Source organism: Centruroides vittatus, unplaced genomic scaffold, assembly GCF_030686945.1.
Source record: "Centruroides vittatus isolate TY-2023 unplaced genomic scaffold, ASM3068694v2 contig_882, whole genome shotgun sequence".
In the NCBI taxonomy this organism is placed as follows: domain Eukaryota; kingdom Metazoa; phylum Arthropoda; class Arachnida; order Scorpiones; family Buthidae; genus Centruroides; species Centruroides vittatus.
The window spans coordinates 1327537-1344477 of NW_027122574.1; the positions used below are offsets into that span (position 1 = coordinate 1327537).

A 16941-nucleotide genomic window follows, 5' to 3' on the forward strand; every position below is an offset into this window, starting at 1 on the left:
ATTACTCGAATTGAAAAAAAAATTATTCTTAATTCGTTCATAACAATAATATCAATATAATTTATGAAAAACGAATCGGCATATTCGGTACAACTTTTTCAATGGCGGCTGCAAAAGTGTGAAATTACAGAGCACTTATTTCATATTGAAAATGTACGTTTTATAAATATAATTGGTGACGGCTAGATGACCGAGAGGCTACGGCTCTGAGGGATCCGGGATCGAATCCGAACGAGTCGAGAAACCCCAGAAATTTTTCATGGGTGGTCCGTCCGGATATATCGGGCCACGTCCCTCGCTATCTGACTGCCCATTTGTGAATCTGGGTTCAGCCAAATCCACAACAGTCTTGCTAAAAGGAGCTAAATGCTTCTTTCCGCTCTTAGTGCTTACAGGGCGGAAAGAAGTTAAATGAAGAAATTTCAACATTTCGACTCGATTTTATTCACACAAAATATGAAGTAAAAGTTTAAAATAATCTTCTAAATAAAAAGTATAATCTCTCATTAGCAATAACGTGTTAAATTCACGACTGTTAACATAATTGTATGATTTAATTGTAAGTTATGACAACTGTTTAATATAGGCAAAATCTTTCTGTTCAACTCAATATAACTTTACTTATTAACTATGGAATCCGAAAAGGATGTGAAAGCAACAAAGTATAAAAGGAAGGTTGTAATATCGACAATTGAAATTAAAAAGGAACTTATTGCGAAATATGAAAGCGGTACAGTACATGTGTGGTGGATTTGGAGGCCTTGTTTAAGATGCCGAAGTCGACGGTGTGCGACCAGTAAATGCAATTTTTCTTTTATTACGCATTATTTACATATTTTATTTATTGTTTTCAAGTTATTTATTTATTTTTAGAGCATGCAATTGTCTCATTTTTACATAAATAATGCTTATTTGCAATTTTAACTTTATCGAAATGAGTATTGTTCGGGGTCAGAAAATGAATTAATTCACTTTCCATTCTTTCTTATAGAAAAAACTGCTTCAGACTTCGAACGACCTTCTAGAATAAATTAAGTTCAAATACGAGGCACCACTATATATACAGTATATATAAATGGTAATTCGTTTCCGGTTAATCGTCTAGTAAAATTGCTTCCGGCAAAAACTGGAAATTCTCGGAATTGGTTATTTAGAATATTTTATAACAATAACAATATACAAACACCCTGTAATGAAAATCAAGTACGGGTTTACGATGAGTGCATTTATTATCAGCCCGAGGATGTGGATGTATTTGATTAAGTGCAATGAAAATTAATTAGCCATCGAATTTCAATAGAGTGCCTTATTTGGAACAGTTCTCCTAGAAAGGCCCAATACGAAAGTTTTTTAAAGTCATACTTTCAGTGATTTGCTGAATAATAACACTTATCGCTGCTATGTAGGCCTATATGTTTTGTTCAATGGTTCAATAAGTATCTGTTTCAATCATTGTTGTACAAGTCACCTTATTTTCCTAACACATTTGAACGAGTTAAGTGGGTATCGCACATTTTTTCTTAATCTACAATACTTACTAAGTATCTGACATTATATGGATCATCAAGATGTTTGTATCGAGTTTTATTTATGGCTAAATCAGGATATCTGCAAGAAATCATAAATAATAAATGAGTAATAATTAGATTTAAATTATATTATCTTCGAATTACCCATATCCGGTTCCTTTTTTCCCCGGACTGGTATAAAAGTTTGGTTTCTGTTTTTCTCGCTTAGATCTTTTTATCAATCGAGGACTAAAATACTCGATGGGACCAGAAAATGTCCCATAATGCGAACCTTTTCCTGATCTGAAATGTTTTATTTTCTTCAATAAGAAAAAACGAACGACTTATTAGCGAGGTTGAGACCGAAATTTTAAACGCAAAAACGTGTACGTTGGACGTTCGGCGCCGCTTTCTTGTAAGCCTAGAAGTTTCACAATGGCATTTGGAAAGTCAGTGGAATCATGCTCGACATTCCAAACGCCATTGTCAAACTTCTAGGCTTACAGGAAAGCGGCGCTAAACGTCCGACTTACACGTTTTCGCGTTTAAAACTTCGGCGTCAACCTCGCTATTGGTTTACTGTATTAAACAAACTGTGTTGATTTACGGCCATTTAGGAGTAGCTGGAGGATAAAAGAAAGGTGTTTTTTCTGGGGACTTTCTTGCAAGACGCCACGTGCGCTCGATATCTGTGTATGCTTCTTCCTCGAATATTCTTTGAAAGTATTTCGTGAAGTAACCATCTTGATTCCCGCATCTCATTTTAGAACCTGGGCCTAACATCTGTTTATCTTTGAACTGCTGTAAGACTGTGTAGAGAAATATGTAATTTTAACTTGTTCAAGTAGAAAATTATTCTGTTACTATTTATTAATTTACTTAATAATTATACAGATTGACTACGAGAAACATAATCAGATATTTGGGAAACTAAGCACATCAAATTAATTTATACTAGTTAAGTAACGCTGCATCAGCGTGTAGTCGGAACGAAGCTGCTCGCACCTTTATTTCCTAGATTATGAGGGAAAAAAGAAACAAAGAATCATTCGTTCTCAACAATATATTTGATTTCTATCGGATCATTTAAAGGTACAAATATAAGGTCAGAATAAGCCATTAATTAATTGCTATGCTAACGTCTCACGAAATTCTGACTGTCACTACGGGCCTTGGACTTACAGATTGACTCGTAGCGATCTTTATTGTAACTCTTTAAAAATACTGAGTCAGTTATTTTTTTACTCGACTCAATGTAACATAGGTAAGACCGATAGCTATCTCTTTTTTTCCCTATATCGATTTTTGGAAAAGTTAATCCCTGTGATTTATGTATAGTCATCGAGTATGCTAAGGTAAGGGGAAACTGTCTATCGAGATCGCAATATACTGCCATCGTTCGAAGAGCGTATTATGGGGATTATTGGAAACAGTTTACCATAGATGAAAGGTCCCCGATAACTATCGAATTCCACTAAAATAAACAGAGGAAGAGCTGGAGGGCGAGCATTAGGAGCATATATAATGTAGCGTATAGTTCCTAGTGAACCATTGACGAGACCTCCTTGCACCCATAAGTTGACTCTCAGCATGATTCTGGCATTAACTGAGAGATACAAATACTTGGATAGACCAAGAGCTGAGTCATCTTTGGACGAAGGCGGGCAATATCTGGAGTGTTTTCAGATGCTATATAAGCAAGAGGGCGTCCAGTTGACTGCAAGTAGTCTTCGTTGCTTTGTTTAGCTCGCTCGTTTGTTGGATATAGCTCTACTGCGGTTTGGAACTGATCAAGTTCATCTCTGGATAAACAGGCTCGATTTCTTGTTGTCAGAATGATCAGATCTGTATCAGGGAAATCACCCGAAGCTACATGTTGTAAGACATCTGTGAAGGAAACTATCTGCGCTATTTTGTCTACGAGAATTACTAAGTACAATGAACTTCACAAAAGAATCAAATGCAAATGTAATGTAATGTCCCAACAGGGTCCCTACATTGTTGGGACATTGCATTGTAAAAAACACTTGAGTAGGGAGGAGTATCTTTAACAGGAGGAAGCTGACGAAAATCACCAAACAAATAGATAAAGAATCCACCAAACGGCTCATCTTTCTCGGGGTTTATCTCCCTCAATCTTCTCTCGATCATGTAAAGCATTCTTGCACCAATCATTGACATTTCATCGGTGATGAAGAATTTGAGCGACTTCATCTCAATCTGGAATCTCTGTGCAGCTTCTTCATTTAGAGATCGAAATTTCGTACTAACGATAGGAAGACGAAGGAGAGAACGGATCGTAAAGCCATCAATATTGATCGCTGCTGCTCCACGTTTTAAAAAGAAAACTTTTTTAAATTTATTATTCTATAAAGATTCTTTATATTTGTTGTGTATCCAGTTAGCGATAACATTTACCTTTCAAAATTACCGTTTTAATGCTTGTCATATTTTCCGACCACTTTTTCACGTGCGTGCAGGAAGCGACTAACACTTGTCTTCATGCATTCCTTGTCAACAAAATAACTCTGGAATGAGTTGTCCGATCTTGATGAAATTTTCTACGACGACTCATCATCACTCGAGGACGAACTGATTAAAATTTCAACTCTCAAAAATGATCCATACTGAAGAAAAACCCCTATCTCCAGTTCTACAAAAACGGATCATTTTTGAAAGTTGAAATTTTAATCAGTTCATCCTTGAGTGATGGTGAGTCGTCGTAGAAAATTTCATCAATATCGGACAACTCATTCCAGAGTTATTTTGTTGACAAGGAATGCACGAAGTCAAGTATTAGTCGTCACTACGTTCCGACAATTATACTATAAATGTGATCCGAATAATGAGACTATTAACGTATAACTAATTAACGTATAACTAATAAATAAAAAATATAGTACTGAACAAAATGTCAAATTATCATTTATATATAATCTTGATGATCCGTTAGATATAATTAGCGAAAAACTCGGCGAAATGTAGTGCAGAAAAATATTCTTATACAGTAGAAATTGTAAAGAAAATTTGCCCATTAAGATCAGCGAGAAACGATTGCTTCCATTATTTCCTAAATAAAATAATTTCCCAGAAAAATTAAATATAATTTTAATTTAAATCTGATTAAAAATAATGTCAATTATCTCAACATTCGGGAACACGACGAATTTCTTCATTGCCAATACAGCAAAGCCTCTATTAATATTGATAGTTTCTCAGATGAACTAATAAAATATGTTCTATTTTACATTGCAGTGGCCTTCAATTTTTGTTAATTATTCGGGTCATTGTTTACGGCTTACCTAAACTCATAATTTACAAAATAATTAATATTGTTTCACTAGGATCTATATCTATATTGGTATTTTCAATATTTTGATCAAGTTTCTTTAAAATAGACGAATATTAATCAATGTTATGATCCTGTCAGTTTTCTTTAGATTAATAAAACATAAATTCTGAGACATGATCTTCAATGTTTCCTCCCTTTAATTTGCTTGAATCTAGGAGCATTTAATTTAAAAATTGGCTTTTATATTTATATCTAATAGAAATATATAGAAGTCATAAAGGCCCACACCTTGTATCTTTTATGTTTTCTAATACTAGTATTTTATAAAATAAGACTATATCTAAATTAAAATCACTTTTATCGACATAATCCTTAAAATATCTAACTCTAATTTTGAATTACCTGCTGGAACCGGTGTATATCCGCCATCGTGAATGTATCCAAGTTCCGAAAACATTCCTAAAGTTTTCATAGCGCTTATGTCTGCATTTGTCTTTTTGAAAGTTTTCTTCTTTTTCTTTTCTTCCGCCATCTTCCAGGCTATTGACTTTCAGTCGTTTCTAACAGATTCTGTAACTGTTATAATAATTATTATTATATGTATTGTTAACAACAATAAAATCATATCAATTGCAATATGAATTATTTTTAGCAATTTGTCTTTATTATTATTTTTTTTTTAAATTCAGCAAAGGGTTGCGTAACTTTCTCGGCTGTTAAAGTTATTTTTTAAAATAAAAGTTCATATCTTATTAATCATCTATATATTAAGTCGGTAAGTCTCAAATACTGTCTACCTTCTTTTGAGAGAACGTCGGAGGATACAAACATGTTTCAAGTATCGAAATAAAGTTCTCGCCCTGTGGATAAGGCTCTTCAATCGAAAATGAAAAATTCACAGCCGTTCAGGCGTGGTGGAGCAGCAAAAATATAAAGTTAAGACATTCCTATAAACATGTTTACCGATTTAGTTTTTTCTTTAATCGTTAGAACAACTCGTTGCTCACTCCTACTCTGAATTACTGCTTTTTTTTGCTAATTACAAGTTAATTGAAAAATACTTTGCATTATTAGCGCGCGCGGGCATACACACACGCGAGCGCGGAATTTTTGCCGTTTTTTTTTCTTTTTTACTTTTTTAAGTTCAGGAGGTCTCGAAACGTGGAGATGTGCAAAAATCTCGGAGGGTCAACATTTGACACGATTCCAATACTTTCCCTTGTGTATACATAACAGCCGGGAAAGTAAAACGCGATGTGTTGCAAATGCGTTTCTCATAGCTGCACTTCTTCCTTTAAATTCATCACAGACGCTTCCAAGTCCAAATTTTCAGCGTTGGCCTTGTGCGTGTGAGGCTTTGGGTGGATCCTAACTTTCACTAAAATTTGCGTTAAAATATTTTGAGAGAAAAAAAAGCTAGAAATAATTTTTGTACTGTATGAAAAACGCGACTCAAACGTATAAACAGAAGAATATATCATAAAATCAAGCATCCCGTTAAGATCAAATTAAACGTCGACTTTGACCTCTCCCGCGATCTAAATTGAGATCTCGTTACATTTAGCAACGTGTGACCGACCATTTATTAAGATAAGTTATTAATATACAATAAGATATACAGCATAAACTTTCATACAATTTATATATTAAATGTTATACCTTTGTATTTGGATGACATTAGTATTTTAGATATAGTTTCTGTATATATACTTCACTTATATTGGTATAAGTGAAACATATGCATGCTATATAGGAAGTATTTTTCAAATGTAAACACACATATATACAGGTATACCTCGAGTTACGTCGTTCTCGATTATACGTCGTTTGTCAAAAAGTATATGAAAAAATAAAAATCAAGTTCAAGTCATTTTATTCGACTTTACATCCATCCGCCGCAAATATTGAAGTCGTAATATCACTAGAAAAGCGTTAAAAGCACATAATATCATATTAACATATGTAGTACATTTACAGTAAATGTTAATATAATCATCATAAATCCTAGAGAACGAAACATGAAAACCTGTGTGTTTCTGTGTTGTCGTCTTATTTAGCGGTCTTTAAGTGCTGATTATTGGCTTTTTCCACGGTAGTTCCAATATCTACCATTTGGCGTCGTTGTCAGCGCCACTCGATATTGGTAAATTTAAAATAAATTAGTTTATTTTCTGCTATCGCAAAATAATTTTAATAACTATTTGTTATTTAACCTTAAAAAATCATCTTATTTTATAATGTCTTAGAGAAACCACATTCACAAATAAAGAGTCCGCGATGTACTGTAAACATCACCAAATTGTAAACATGTACAGTACCTGTACATTAAAGTGTACGTACAGTACATGTATTCGTAAATTTAGATTACTTTTTTATGTACTATATTAAAAACTAAATTTGTTTGTAAGCTAAAATAGATTCTTATTAACCATATATTATTAAAAATGCATTTATAAATAAAATACAGAACTGGGAATGGTAATTTGTGGTCTAGCCTGGGGACGAGTAAATTCGACTTACGTCGTCTCTCCTGGAACCAATTACCGACGTAAGGTGAGTATACCTGTACTATAAGACATTTGCACATTTAATATTTGTCATTTAAATATATAATAATACAAGTATTATAAAGTAATTTATTGATAACAGAATAAATGTTAACTGACTTCAGATCCAGCTGTATATTCTGTATATACAATAGATGATGTAGTATCTCTGCTGTTAAATATATGACTAATTAATTCAAAACTAGTTAAGTAACACTATCAGCGTGTAGTCGAAACGAAGCTGCTCGCGCCTTTATTTTTTAGATTATGAGGGAAAAAAGAAACAAAGAATTATTCGTTCTCAACAATATATTTGATTTCTATCGGATCATTTAAAGGTACAAATATAAGGTCAGAATAAGCCATTAATTAATTGCTATGCCAACGTCTCACCAAATTCTGACCATCACTACGGGCCTTGGACTTACAGATTGACTCGTAGCGATCTTTATTGTAACTCTTTAAAAATACTGAGTCAGTTAATTTTTTTTTACTCGACTCAATGTAACATAGGTAAGACCGATAGCTATCTCTTTTTTTCCCTATATCGATTTTTGGAAAAGTTAATCCCTGTGATTTATGTATAGTCATCGAGTATGCTAAGGTAAGGGGAAACTTTCTACGAGATCGCAATATACTGCCATCGTTCGAAGAGCGTATTATGGGGATTATTGGAAACAGTTTACCATAGATGAAAGGTCCCCGATAGCTATCGAATTCCACTAAAATAAACAGAGAAGAGCTGGAGGGCGAGCATTAGGAGCATATATAATGTAGCGTATAGTTCCTAGTGAACCATTGACGAGACCTCCTTGCACCCATAAGTTGACTCTCAGCATGATTCTGGCATTAACTGAGAGATTCAAATACTTGGAGAGACCAAGAGCTGAGTCATCTTTGGACGAAGGCGGGGCAATATCTGGAGTGTTTTCTCAGATGCTATGATAGAGCAAAGAGGGCATCCAGTTGACTGCAAGTAGTCTTCGTTGCTTTGTTTAGCTTGCTCGTTTGTTGGATATAGCTCTACTGCGGTTTGGAACTGATCAAGTTCATCTCTGGATAAATAGGCTCGATTTCTTGTCGTCAGAATGTTCAGATCTGTATCAGAGAAATCACCCGAAGCTAGATGTTGTAAGACATCTGTGAAGGAACTATCTGCGCTATTTTGTCTATGAGAATTACTAAGTTCAATGAACTTCTCAAAAGAATCAAATGCGAATGTAATGTAATGTCCCAACAAGGTCCCTACCTTGTTGGGACATTACATTGTAAAAAACACTCGAGTAGAGAGGAGTATCTTTAACAGGAGGAAGCTGACGAAAATCACCAAACAAATAGATAAAGAATCCACCAAACGGCTCATCTTTCTCGGGGTTTATCTCCCTCAATCTTCTCTCGATCATGTAAAGCATTCTTGCACCAATCATTGACATTTCATCGATGATGATGAATTTGAGCGACTTCATCTCAACCTGGAATCTTTGTGCAGCTTCTGCATTTAGAGATCGAAATTTCGTACTAACGACAGGAAGACGAAAAAGATCGTAAAGCCATCAATATTGATCACTGCTGCTCCACGTTTTAAAAAGAAAACTTTTTAAAATTTATTATTCTATAAAGATTATTTATATTTTATATTTGTTGTCGTGTTAGCGATAACATTTACTTTTCAAAATTACCATTTTAATGCTTGTCATATTTTCCGACCACTAGATGACACTTCTACACGTGCGTGCAGGAAGCGACTAATACTTGACTTCGTGCATTCCTTGTTAACATTATAACTCTAGAATGAGTTGTCGATCTTGATGAAATTTTCTAGGACGACTCATCATCACGCAAGGATAAACTGAGTAAAATTTCAACTTTCAAAAATGATCCATTTTTGTAGAACTGGAGATAGGGGTTTTACTTCAGTATGGATCATTTTTTAAAGTTGAAATTTTACTCAGTTTATCCTTGCGTGATGATGAGTCGTCCTAGAAAATTTCATCAAGATCGACAACTCATTCTAGAGTTATTATGTTGACAAGGAATGCACGAAGTCAAGTATTAGTCGTCAGTACGTTCCGACAATTAAAAAATTTTATAAATTATTATGGTACCTTAATACTTACTTGTTTTATGTTGGACATCACTATCACAATTACTTTATAAGGGCTGCGTTAGAAAGCAATTTTTCGTCTATTCCATTTGATTCTATTGGAGTTGGTTTATCTCCTACTGTTTTATATTATTCTGATTTTTGCTGTGTCTGTTCCTTCACCCTTTGCAGCCTTCTTCGTATTTTTGTAGCAATCCCACAATTGCTTGCTTTTTCGGGTTAAAGTTCACCTAGGTAGTCCAAAATGGCCGTTCTTCCGGTCGCCATCTTGTTTGTGACCTGTGCGCGCGCAAACAAGATGGCGACCGTCAAAAATTACCGATACGCATCTATTTTTAAATCTATCTATTTTTATGTTTCTTTCAAACTAAAATATATTAAAAACGTAAATTTGCTACTTATTTTTTTCGGAACTTTTATTTACTTTTCCTGTTATTTTTTTGCCGCTCGAGACTTCATTTTACTTCTGTTTTAGAACCTTCCTTTCTCTAATTTGACGATTTGACTACATTTTCAGTAGACGTTTCCTTCTTTTCTTTTCAGGTATTCCTTTCTTCTGTTTGCTGGGTTTCGGGGTCAGTAGGGACCTACGTTATAACCTAACCTATTCTAATAAATTACCAAATTAATTCGTTTTCCGATTTTTTTCGGTAGATCCTCTGTAATACATTAGCAAAATTGGGGATTATAATTATATAGATCACTCCCTATGAAATTTCGGGACTTTGAGTATATATTTGAACTCAGGAGACCGAGACGAGTTCAACGATACCCTACTTTTTGACTGAAGATAAAAAATAAGAAAGTTATCATATTTACGATTTCTTGCCTTTCACTATGCATTCTACGCCATTTTAGTTTTCCACTAGGTGGCGCTGCTTGTAGTTTAGTATATGTTTTCTTTTTTTTTCTTTTGTTCAAGAACTACCGTGAATCAATAACTAGTGGCGTTAAACACTGGGCGGCCTTCCGAAGGCTCCCCTCCGGAAGGAGTCAGTCGGGGAGCACGAACAGTCGAACGCCACCTAGTGGAAAACTCTAAAATAGCGTAGAATGCATCGTGAAAGACAAGAAATCGTAAATATCATAACTTTCATATTTTTCGTCTCCAGTCCAAAAGTAGGGTATCGTTGAACTCGTCTTGGTCCCGAGTCCCGAAATTCCATAGGGAGTAATCTACAGTACAGTCGCAAAATTTTCCTAGTTTTTAAAGTACAAAATAAATAAAAGTACAAACATTCGAAAACATGAACACCATCGAAAGAAAAAGAAAGAAAGAAAAAAAAAACACAACCTGCACCTTCTGTCTGCACCATTGCGGAACTTAAAAGTTTGCATTGGAGGAATTTAGAAGAAAATTTGCATAATAAAATGTCAATTTGATCAACGCCACCTACATCGGATTTCTAATCGCGCCTGCCGTCGAGATTCTCGAAGAGCGGCCATTTTGGACTACCTAGATAAACTTTAATGTGACATCTGAAGTACTGTTCAATGCTTTGCATGATATTTCCCAAGTGTTTCTCTTCTGTTTAGACGAAATTGCGTTCGCTTTTTATTTTCTATTACTGTCTTATGCTTTCCTACTAATTTTAGTAGTAATTCTTTTCAAAATTAGTGAAATTACGACTTGCGTTAATATCCACTTGAGTTTCCGCCATTTTTTTATACACGTGTTTGCTTGCAACCAATTAAGACGCTGTTTACAAAAGAAGACGGGGTCGTGGGTTCGCCTCACTCGGACGTGGAGTTTTCCGGGTTTTCTTCACGTCTGTAACGCCTAAATAGGGGCCAGTTTCTCTTAAAAAGACCTCCCGGAAGGCATCACCCTAGGCAGTGGCGTAGCGTAGTGGGGACGGCAGGGGCGGAAAAATTTCACAATAAATAATAATAATACTAAATAAAGGGCGGCTGACACCCACGCTACGCCACTGACCCTAGGCAGATCGCCTAAGTGTTGCTTTGCCATAACTTAAACATACATACATACATACAAAAGAAGACTTATTTAATCTCGAACGCAGGATTGTTTTAAAACATTAGAGTTCAAACACAAGACCGTGTTATTTATTAAACACTTGGCACTTTTCCACCTTTATTAGTTGATCAACTAATAAAGGTGGAAAAGTGCCAAGTGTTTAATAAATAACACGGTCTTGTGTTTGATGCTCAACATATAAGAAAACACGGTTTCAAGAATATTTACATTAGAGTTCAGTGGCATGCTATCCGTGGAAGCGCCACTTCCCTTGTATTTTCTGAAATATAAATACACATTGCACAATTATTTTCATGTTTGAACATACAGTACTTTGAATTACTCAAAATTAATATTTTATTATAACCGTATTATGTATTTTATTACAAATTTCTATACACGTGAAAAACAGTGATAAGATTGCTATTGTATATTCGAATATAAATTCGTATATGCATATTCCCATTGGAAACGCTGTATTGTCGAATACGGGACAGCTTCCACGGCGAAAATGTCTGAATCGTGTAAAGCAGTGGTGCGCAAACTTATTTTCATTTCCGACGCCCCCATTTTGTGTAAAATTTTGTCGCGACAACTGGATAGACAGTAGACTTTTTTTAATCGTCAACGTAGTTAAAGTAAAATTATTTCTGGGATTTGTGTTTATGTTTCTGCTTTATTAGAGGTCTGAATAAAACACATAATTTTATGAAACAATAGTTTTTATTTATGCACATAGGTATAAAATATTTAATAAAAAATACTTTTAAGAAAATTTTACATCATAAGAATTTAATGTGAGGTATACTATTCTATTTTTGACAAGACTGTGTCTTGTTTATAAAATCGTACTGCCTGCTGTATTACTAGCTTAGAGGTATGAAGGAGTACATGTCAGGAGTCGAAATTTGGCACAGAGTATTAGGTGCCCAAATCGTGCGCGCATAAAAAACACTAGACTTGTATGTATCAGGGGATCGAGAACAGAGTCAAAATAAATTACAAAATGGCGACACTCTACAAACAGACAGTAGTGTGAGATTTGCGCATGCGCTGCTGGTTGGGAAGTTGGAAATACGAATATTGTGAAATCAAATTTTGACAAACACGTGCGTTGGAAAGTTCGAAAAGCGAATGCTGCTAAATCGAATTTTGATAAACGAATCTTAAAAAAACTCATTTACTGTACTGTACCTGTCTCGTGTTATTTCCCACATATTTCTGGTTGCCACGTGATAACCTTGACCGATTGACCGGAGATATCTCGTTTCATCATCGGAACGTTTTTGAAACTAGATAGCGCGTCGTTATAATTTTATATTAAAACTATCTTTCGAAATATAATTATTTTTTGTTTTTGCATATATATATATATATATAAATATAAAAAGATATATCTATATCTTTTTATATTTATATAAAATCTATATAAATATAATATAATATATATATATATAATATTTCGTTTGTACAAAATAAAATAAATAATTTCGGACGATACAATAACCGCCATTTTTTTAAAAATGGGAAATTTTCGCATTGACAAAAATTCAACCTGGGGCGTCATGCAACGGAGAGAAATTTCAATATTGGATAGGTTAATTTCACTGAAAATGCATCGTGGATGACCTCGTGGTAGTGGGTGTGGCCGGCGAAGTTCGAATGATCGCGCTCAAAACCAGTGATACCAAAGATGATTGGAGAATGAGAACGAGATCCGCCGTGAGCGTGGAAGTGATCCCGCTTAGTAGTGAGTCTCGGAGACATAGTCTTGTCCCAAATAAGGCCTTGGCGTTTTACTTGTTTATATATTTGAAAATACGTAAGAGTAAGCTTGAAAGTTTAATTTAATTTTTCTGTTTTGCAATTTATTTAAACGACAGTAGCGTGCTTTTTATTTTTAAATTACAAGAAAAAAGATGTAGAAAATAGAGATGTTGAGGCGCACGTATTCAGCCCAAATCGTGAACGGCGGACGGACGAGTACCGCCATCTGGCAATTCTATACTGTCGATAATAGCGTTTGTTACGTCTAGAATGACGAATAGACGATCGGCTTAAACTTCATTTTTTTGTGTTTGTGGTTAAAATTACGACCTATTTTATTAAAATAATGATTATTTAAGCATTTACGAATAACATTGTAAAGAAACAGACGATTTTAATCCAGAAATTATTTAATAATTAAATTTTTTAGCGAGTGATATGAAGTGCCTATAGAATTTACGTATATTTGTCTTCATAATAGCTTATCTTAAGGTAGGTTTGTTCTACGGCATCTTCTACCATCAACAGCGTAATACGTTTGTAAATGTTCTAAAAATTAATTTTCCGAGCTGCTTTCGAATTTACGTAAGCCACTACTTCCCTGGACAAAAGTATGAGGTAGTCCTATCGTACGATAGGAGACACAACGCTAATTAAAAATAATTATTTAGTGTTATTAAACATCCTATAAATACTTTTAAACAGTTTAATTTGTTTATTTACCTTCGCTGGTAACCCTCGATGATAAATGTATCCGCCATTTTTTCAACAAATTTCCCGTGAGTCAATGCTCGACGTTCACTGGGTCACTTGACGTTGCGAACGAGCGTCGCAAGGTCTTTTACTTGGACTTAAAACGTCAAACGTGTACTTCTTCTTGCCGCACAAGTTTAACATTTTTACTTGCGCTTCAACCTCTTTAATATTCAGCATCACAACTGTAAGTTATTTATACAGAAAATAATACTAAAAGAGAGCATTAAACAAATACATTAAATGTTAATAGCACTAAACATAACAATAAACACTGAAGGTTTTTAATAGGAAAATCGATCTACAGTAGAGCGTCGATAAGTGGAACGTCGGTAAGTGGAATGGCCGGAAAGTGGAACGATTTTCAGTCGGACTGTGTCGTGCTGAATCGAATGTTTTTGATACTAAATTTACTTCTAAAGTATAATTTTCATGTTTTTTATATTCTTTAATATATTTATTTTGTTTGTACAAAATGCAGAAATAATTTTTAACGATACGATAGCCTCGATGATTATTATAAAAATTTTCGTTAGGCTTAAAATCGACGAAAATTCAACACGAAGCGACACGCAACGGAGAAAAATTCAACAGAAAGCGATACGCAACGGAGAAAAATTTGAACATCGGACCGGTTAATGTATTTTTTCGTACAAAGTCGGAAACTGGAACAAATCATTAACTGGAAGGACCCCAGTCTCCAATTGGTTCCACTTATCGACGCTCTACTGTATTTGAATTTGTAAATTGTGATACAATAAAGTATAAAGAAAAAACTAATTAATATAAATTTTGAACGACAGTATAATTTCCAAAACTTTAACAGGAGTCACGTGAGTCCTTTATCAATCGTCGTGTATTAAAGCAAACAATCCACTAAAAATTTAGCGTACATGTACAGTATAGTCTACTGACGATCGTGTGACGGGTGATTAAAGAGTCAATCTACCTCTTTGTATTAATTAAAATAAATAAAATTGTGCGGCCACTCACTGCTGGGCTTAATTATTTTAATCTCAATAGAATATGTAAATTTCGTATTTTGCAATTCATTGTGGAATTGTTCTTTTGAGACTATCATTTTAAGAAAATAAATTTATAACGAAAATGATGAATTTAATTGATTTTTAACTTGTTCGAAATAATGTTAATAATCACACTAGTTTAGGATATTCGTATGATTTTCGTGTCTTTCCTTATCGCAGATGCAATTTATTTAAATGAAATAATTATCAGCAATCACTATTCATTAAATATTTGCAGTAAACAGCAAATAATGATTTAAACTGATTGAGTTATTAAAGCAAACAATCATGGATCAACAAACATGGACTATATAATCAACATTACTTTTTTTTCATTATGAGATTCGTTTTCCTAATTACGTAATCCAGACTGAACTGGCTGTATAACTGCAAATGGAATAAGACAATCCACGAAAAAGTACAGATACGAGAAGATTCGAATATGAATTGCTCATAACAATAGAGGGGGTGCAGTCACGTGATATAACGTCATTGCTCCGCCCAACAAAACAATTGTCCGCCATATTGGTTGCTGATTTCACTTTACCCCGCTTGATCACTTTATTACGTCAACGTGGAAGAAAGAAATTTTACTGGCTTTTCAGCCGATTTAAAAGATAATGATTTGATAAAATATAAAGAGAGAACTTTTATAGAATTGGATCCATAAGAAATTAAACAAATGGATTTTTCATCCAACGATTTAACCACGTGGCCAACTATAGAACATGGAGACAGTAAATTTGGAAACTCCTTTACACAAAAACTCCTGATCAGCCGATTCCAGGATGTATTAGTCTGGAATTGCTATTTATGTTAAGATTGTCTTGATAGATATTTGTTTATATTCTGTATAGGTGTATGTAGGCTGATGAGTTTTTGTGCCCGAAATGCATTCTACTAAAAATTTGATTGTGGTTAATTAAAGGCTAATTTTTGTAAAAATTTAGCTCCAGTCAGTCCCTGATGTGATAAGCCCTCCAATTTATTAGTCATGTTTATTAGGCTAATTAACTTAATCTTAATAATAGAGACTTGCGCAACACAAAACCATAGTGACAAAAGAAAAAATGTAATGGTAATTATAAATACAACTTAACTTAAAATGTGACTAAATATAAAATGGCATTCATCTTTATATTAACGCAGTTATGTTATGAGTAATGGAAAGTCTCGCATGAAGATACGTACTGTACCTCTCCTACAAGCAAAATTAAATCATTACGAATAAAATATCACGATGAATAAATCCGCTTGTTAAATCATTATGAGCATCGAGTGATTTGTATGCCTTCATCTGATCCAGTGTGACAGCGTTAGTTGTTAAAACCAAATAATTTACTGCCTCCATGTTCTATAGTTGGCCACGTGGTTAAATCGTTGGATGAAAATTCCGTTTGTTTCATTTCTTATGGATCCAATTCTATAAAAGTTCTCTCTTTATATTTTATCAAATCATTATCTTTTAAATCGGCTGCAAAGCCAATAAAATTCCTGTCTTCCACGTTGACGAAATAAAGTGATCAAGCAGGGTAACCTGAAATCAGCAACCAATATGGCGCCTGTATATGTAAGCGGAGTCATGTGACGTCACGTGCACCCCCTCTATAGACATTATGTCTTATTACGCGACCATTCTAGCAAAATTCAGTTATTTATCTATTTTGTTTTAAAGAAATCGGTTAATGTTACCCTAGGTTCCGAGATGGCGACGGGGGAAATTTTTCCCTACGTTGGAGACTGCGACGGGGAAAAAATTTTTCCCTCGATTCAAGATGGCCGCGTTTCCGGCCGCCATCTTGAATTTCTCTGCAGACTCCGCGGACGTTAACCGAAATAACAAAAAAAAAAAATATTTTTACTCACTTTTCGATGGTGGTTGCCTACTTCTTCCTACTTTTTTTTTTCCTTTCCGATCCATTCTTTTTCGGTTTTGCCAGCTTGGATACTTTCCTTTTCTCTTGGTAC

The 16941-nt window shown here is 34.3% G+C and overlaps 1 protein-coding gene across 1 annotated transcript in view; it reads right to left on the minus strand.

Moving 5' to 3' along the window:
• The window catches only part of LOC136983431 (cilia-and flagella-associated protein 96-like), a 47664-nt gene that overhangs the window by 7541 nt on the left and 23182 nt on the right, over window positions 1–16941 (minus strand). Inside the window, exons 3-6 of the mRNA XM_067280168.1 lie at window positions 5203–5376; window positions 2116–2317; window positions 1674–1811; window positions 1539–1608 (exon numbers count right to left, since the gene is read on the minus strand). Coding sequence (XP_067136269.1) covers window positions 1539–1608; window positions 1674–1811; window positions 2116–2317; window positions 5203–5332 — 540 coding nt within the window. The 5' untranslated portion in view covers window positions 5333–5376. The remainder of the gene's footprint in view (window positions 1–1538; window positions 1609–1673; window positions 1812–2115; window positions 2318–5202; window positions 5377–16941) is intronic.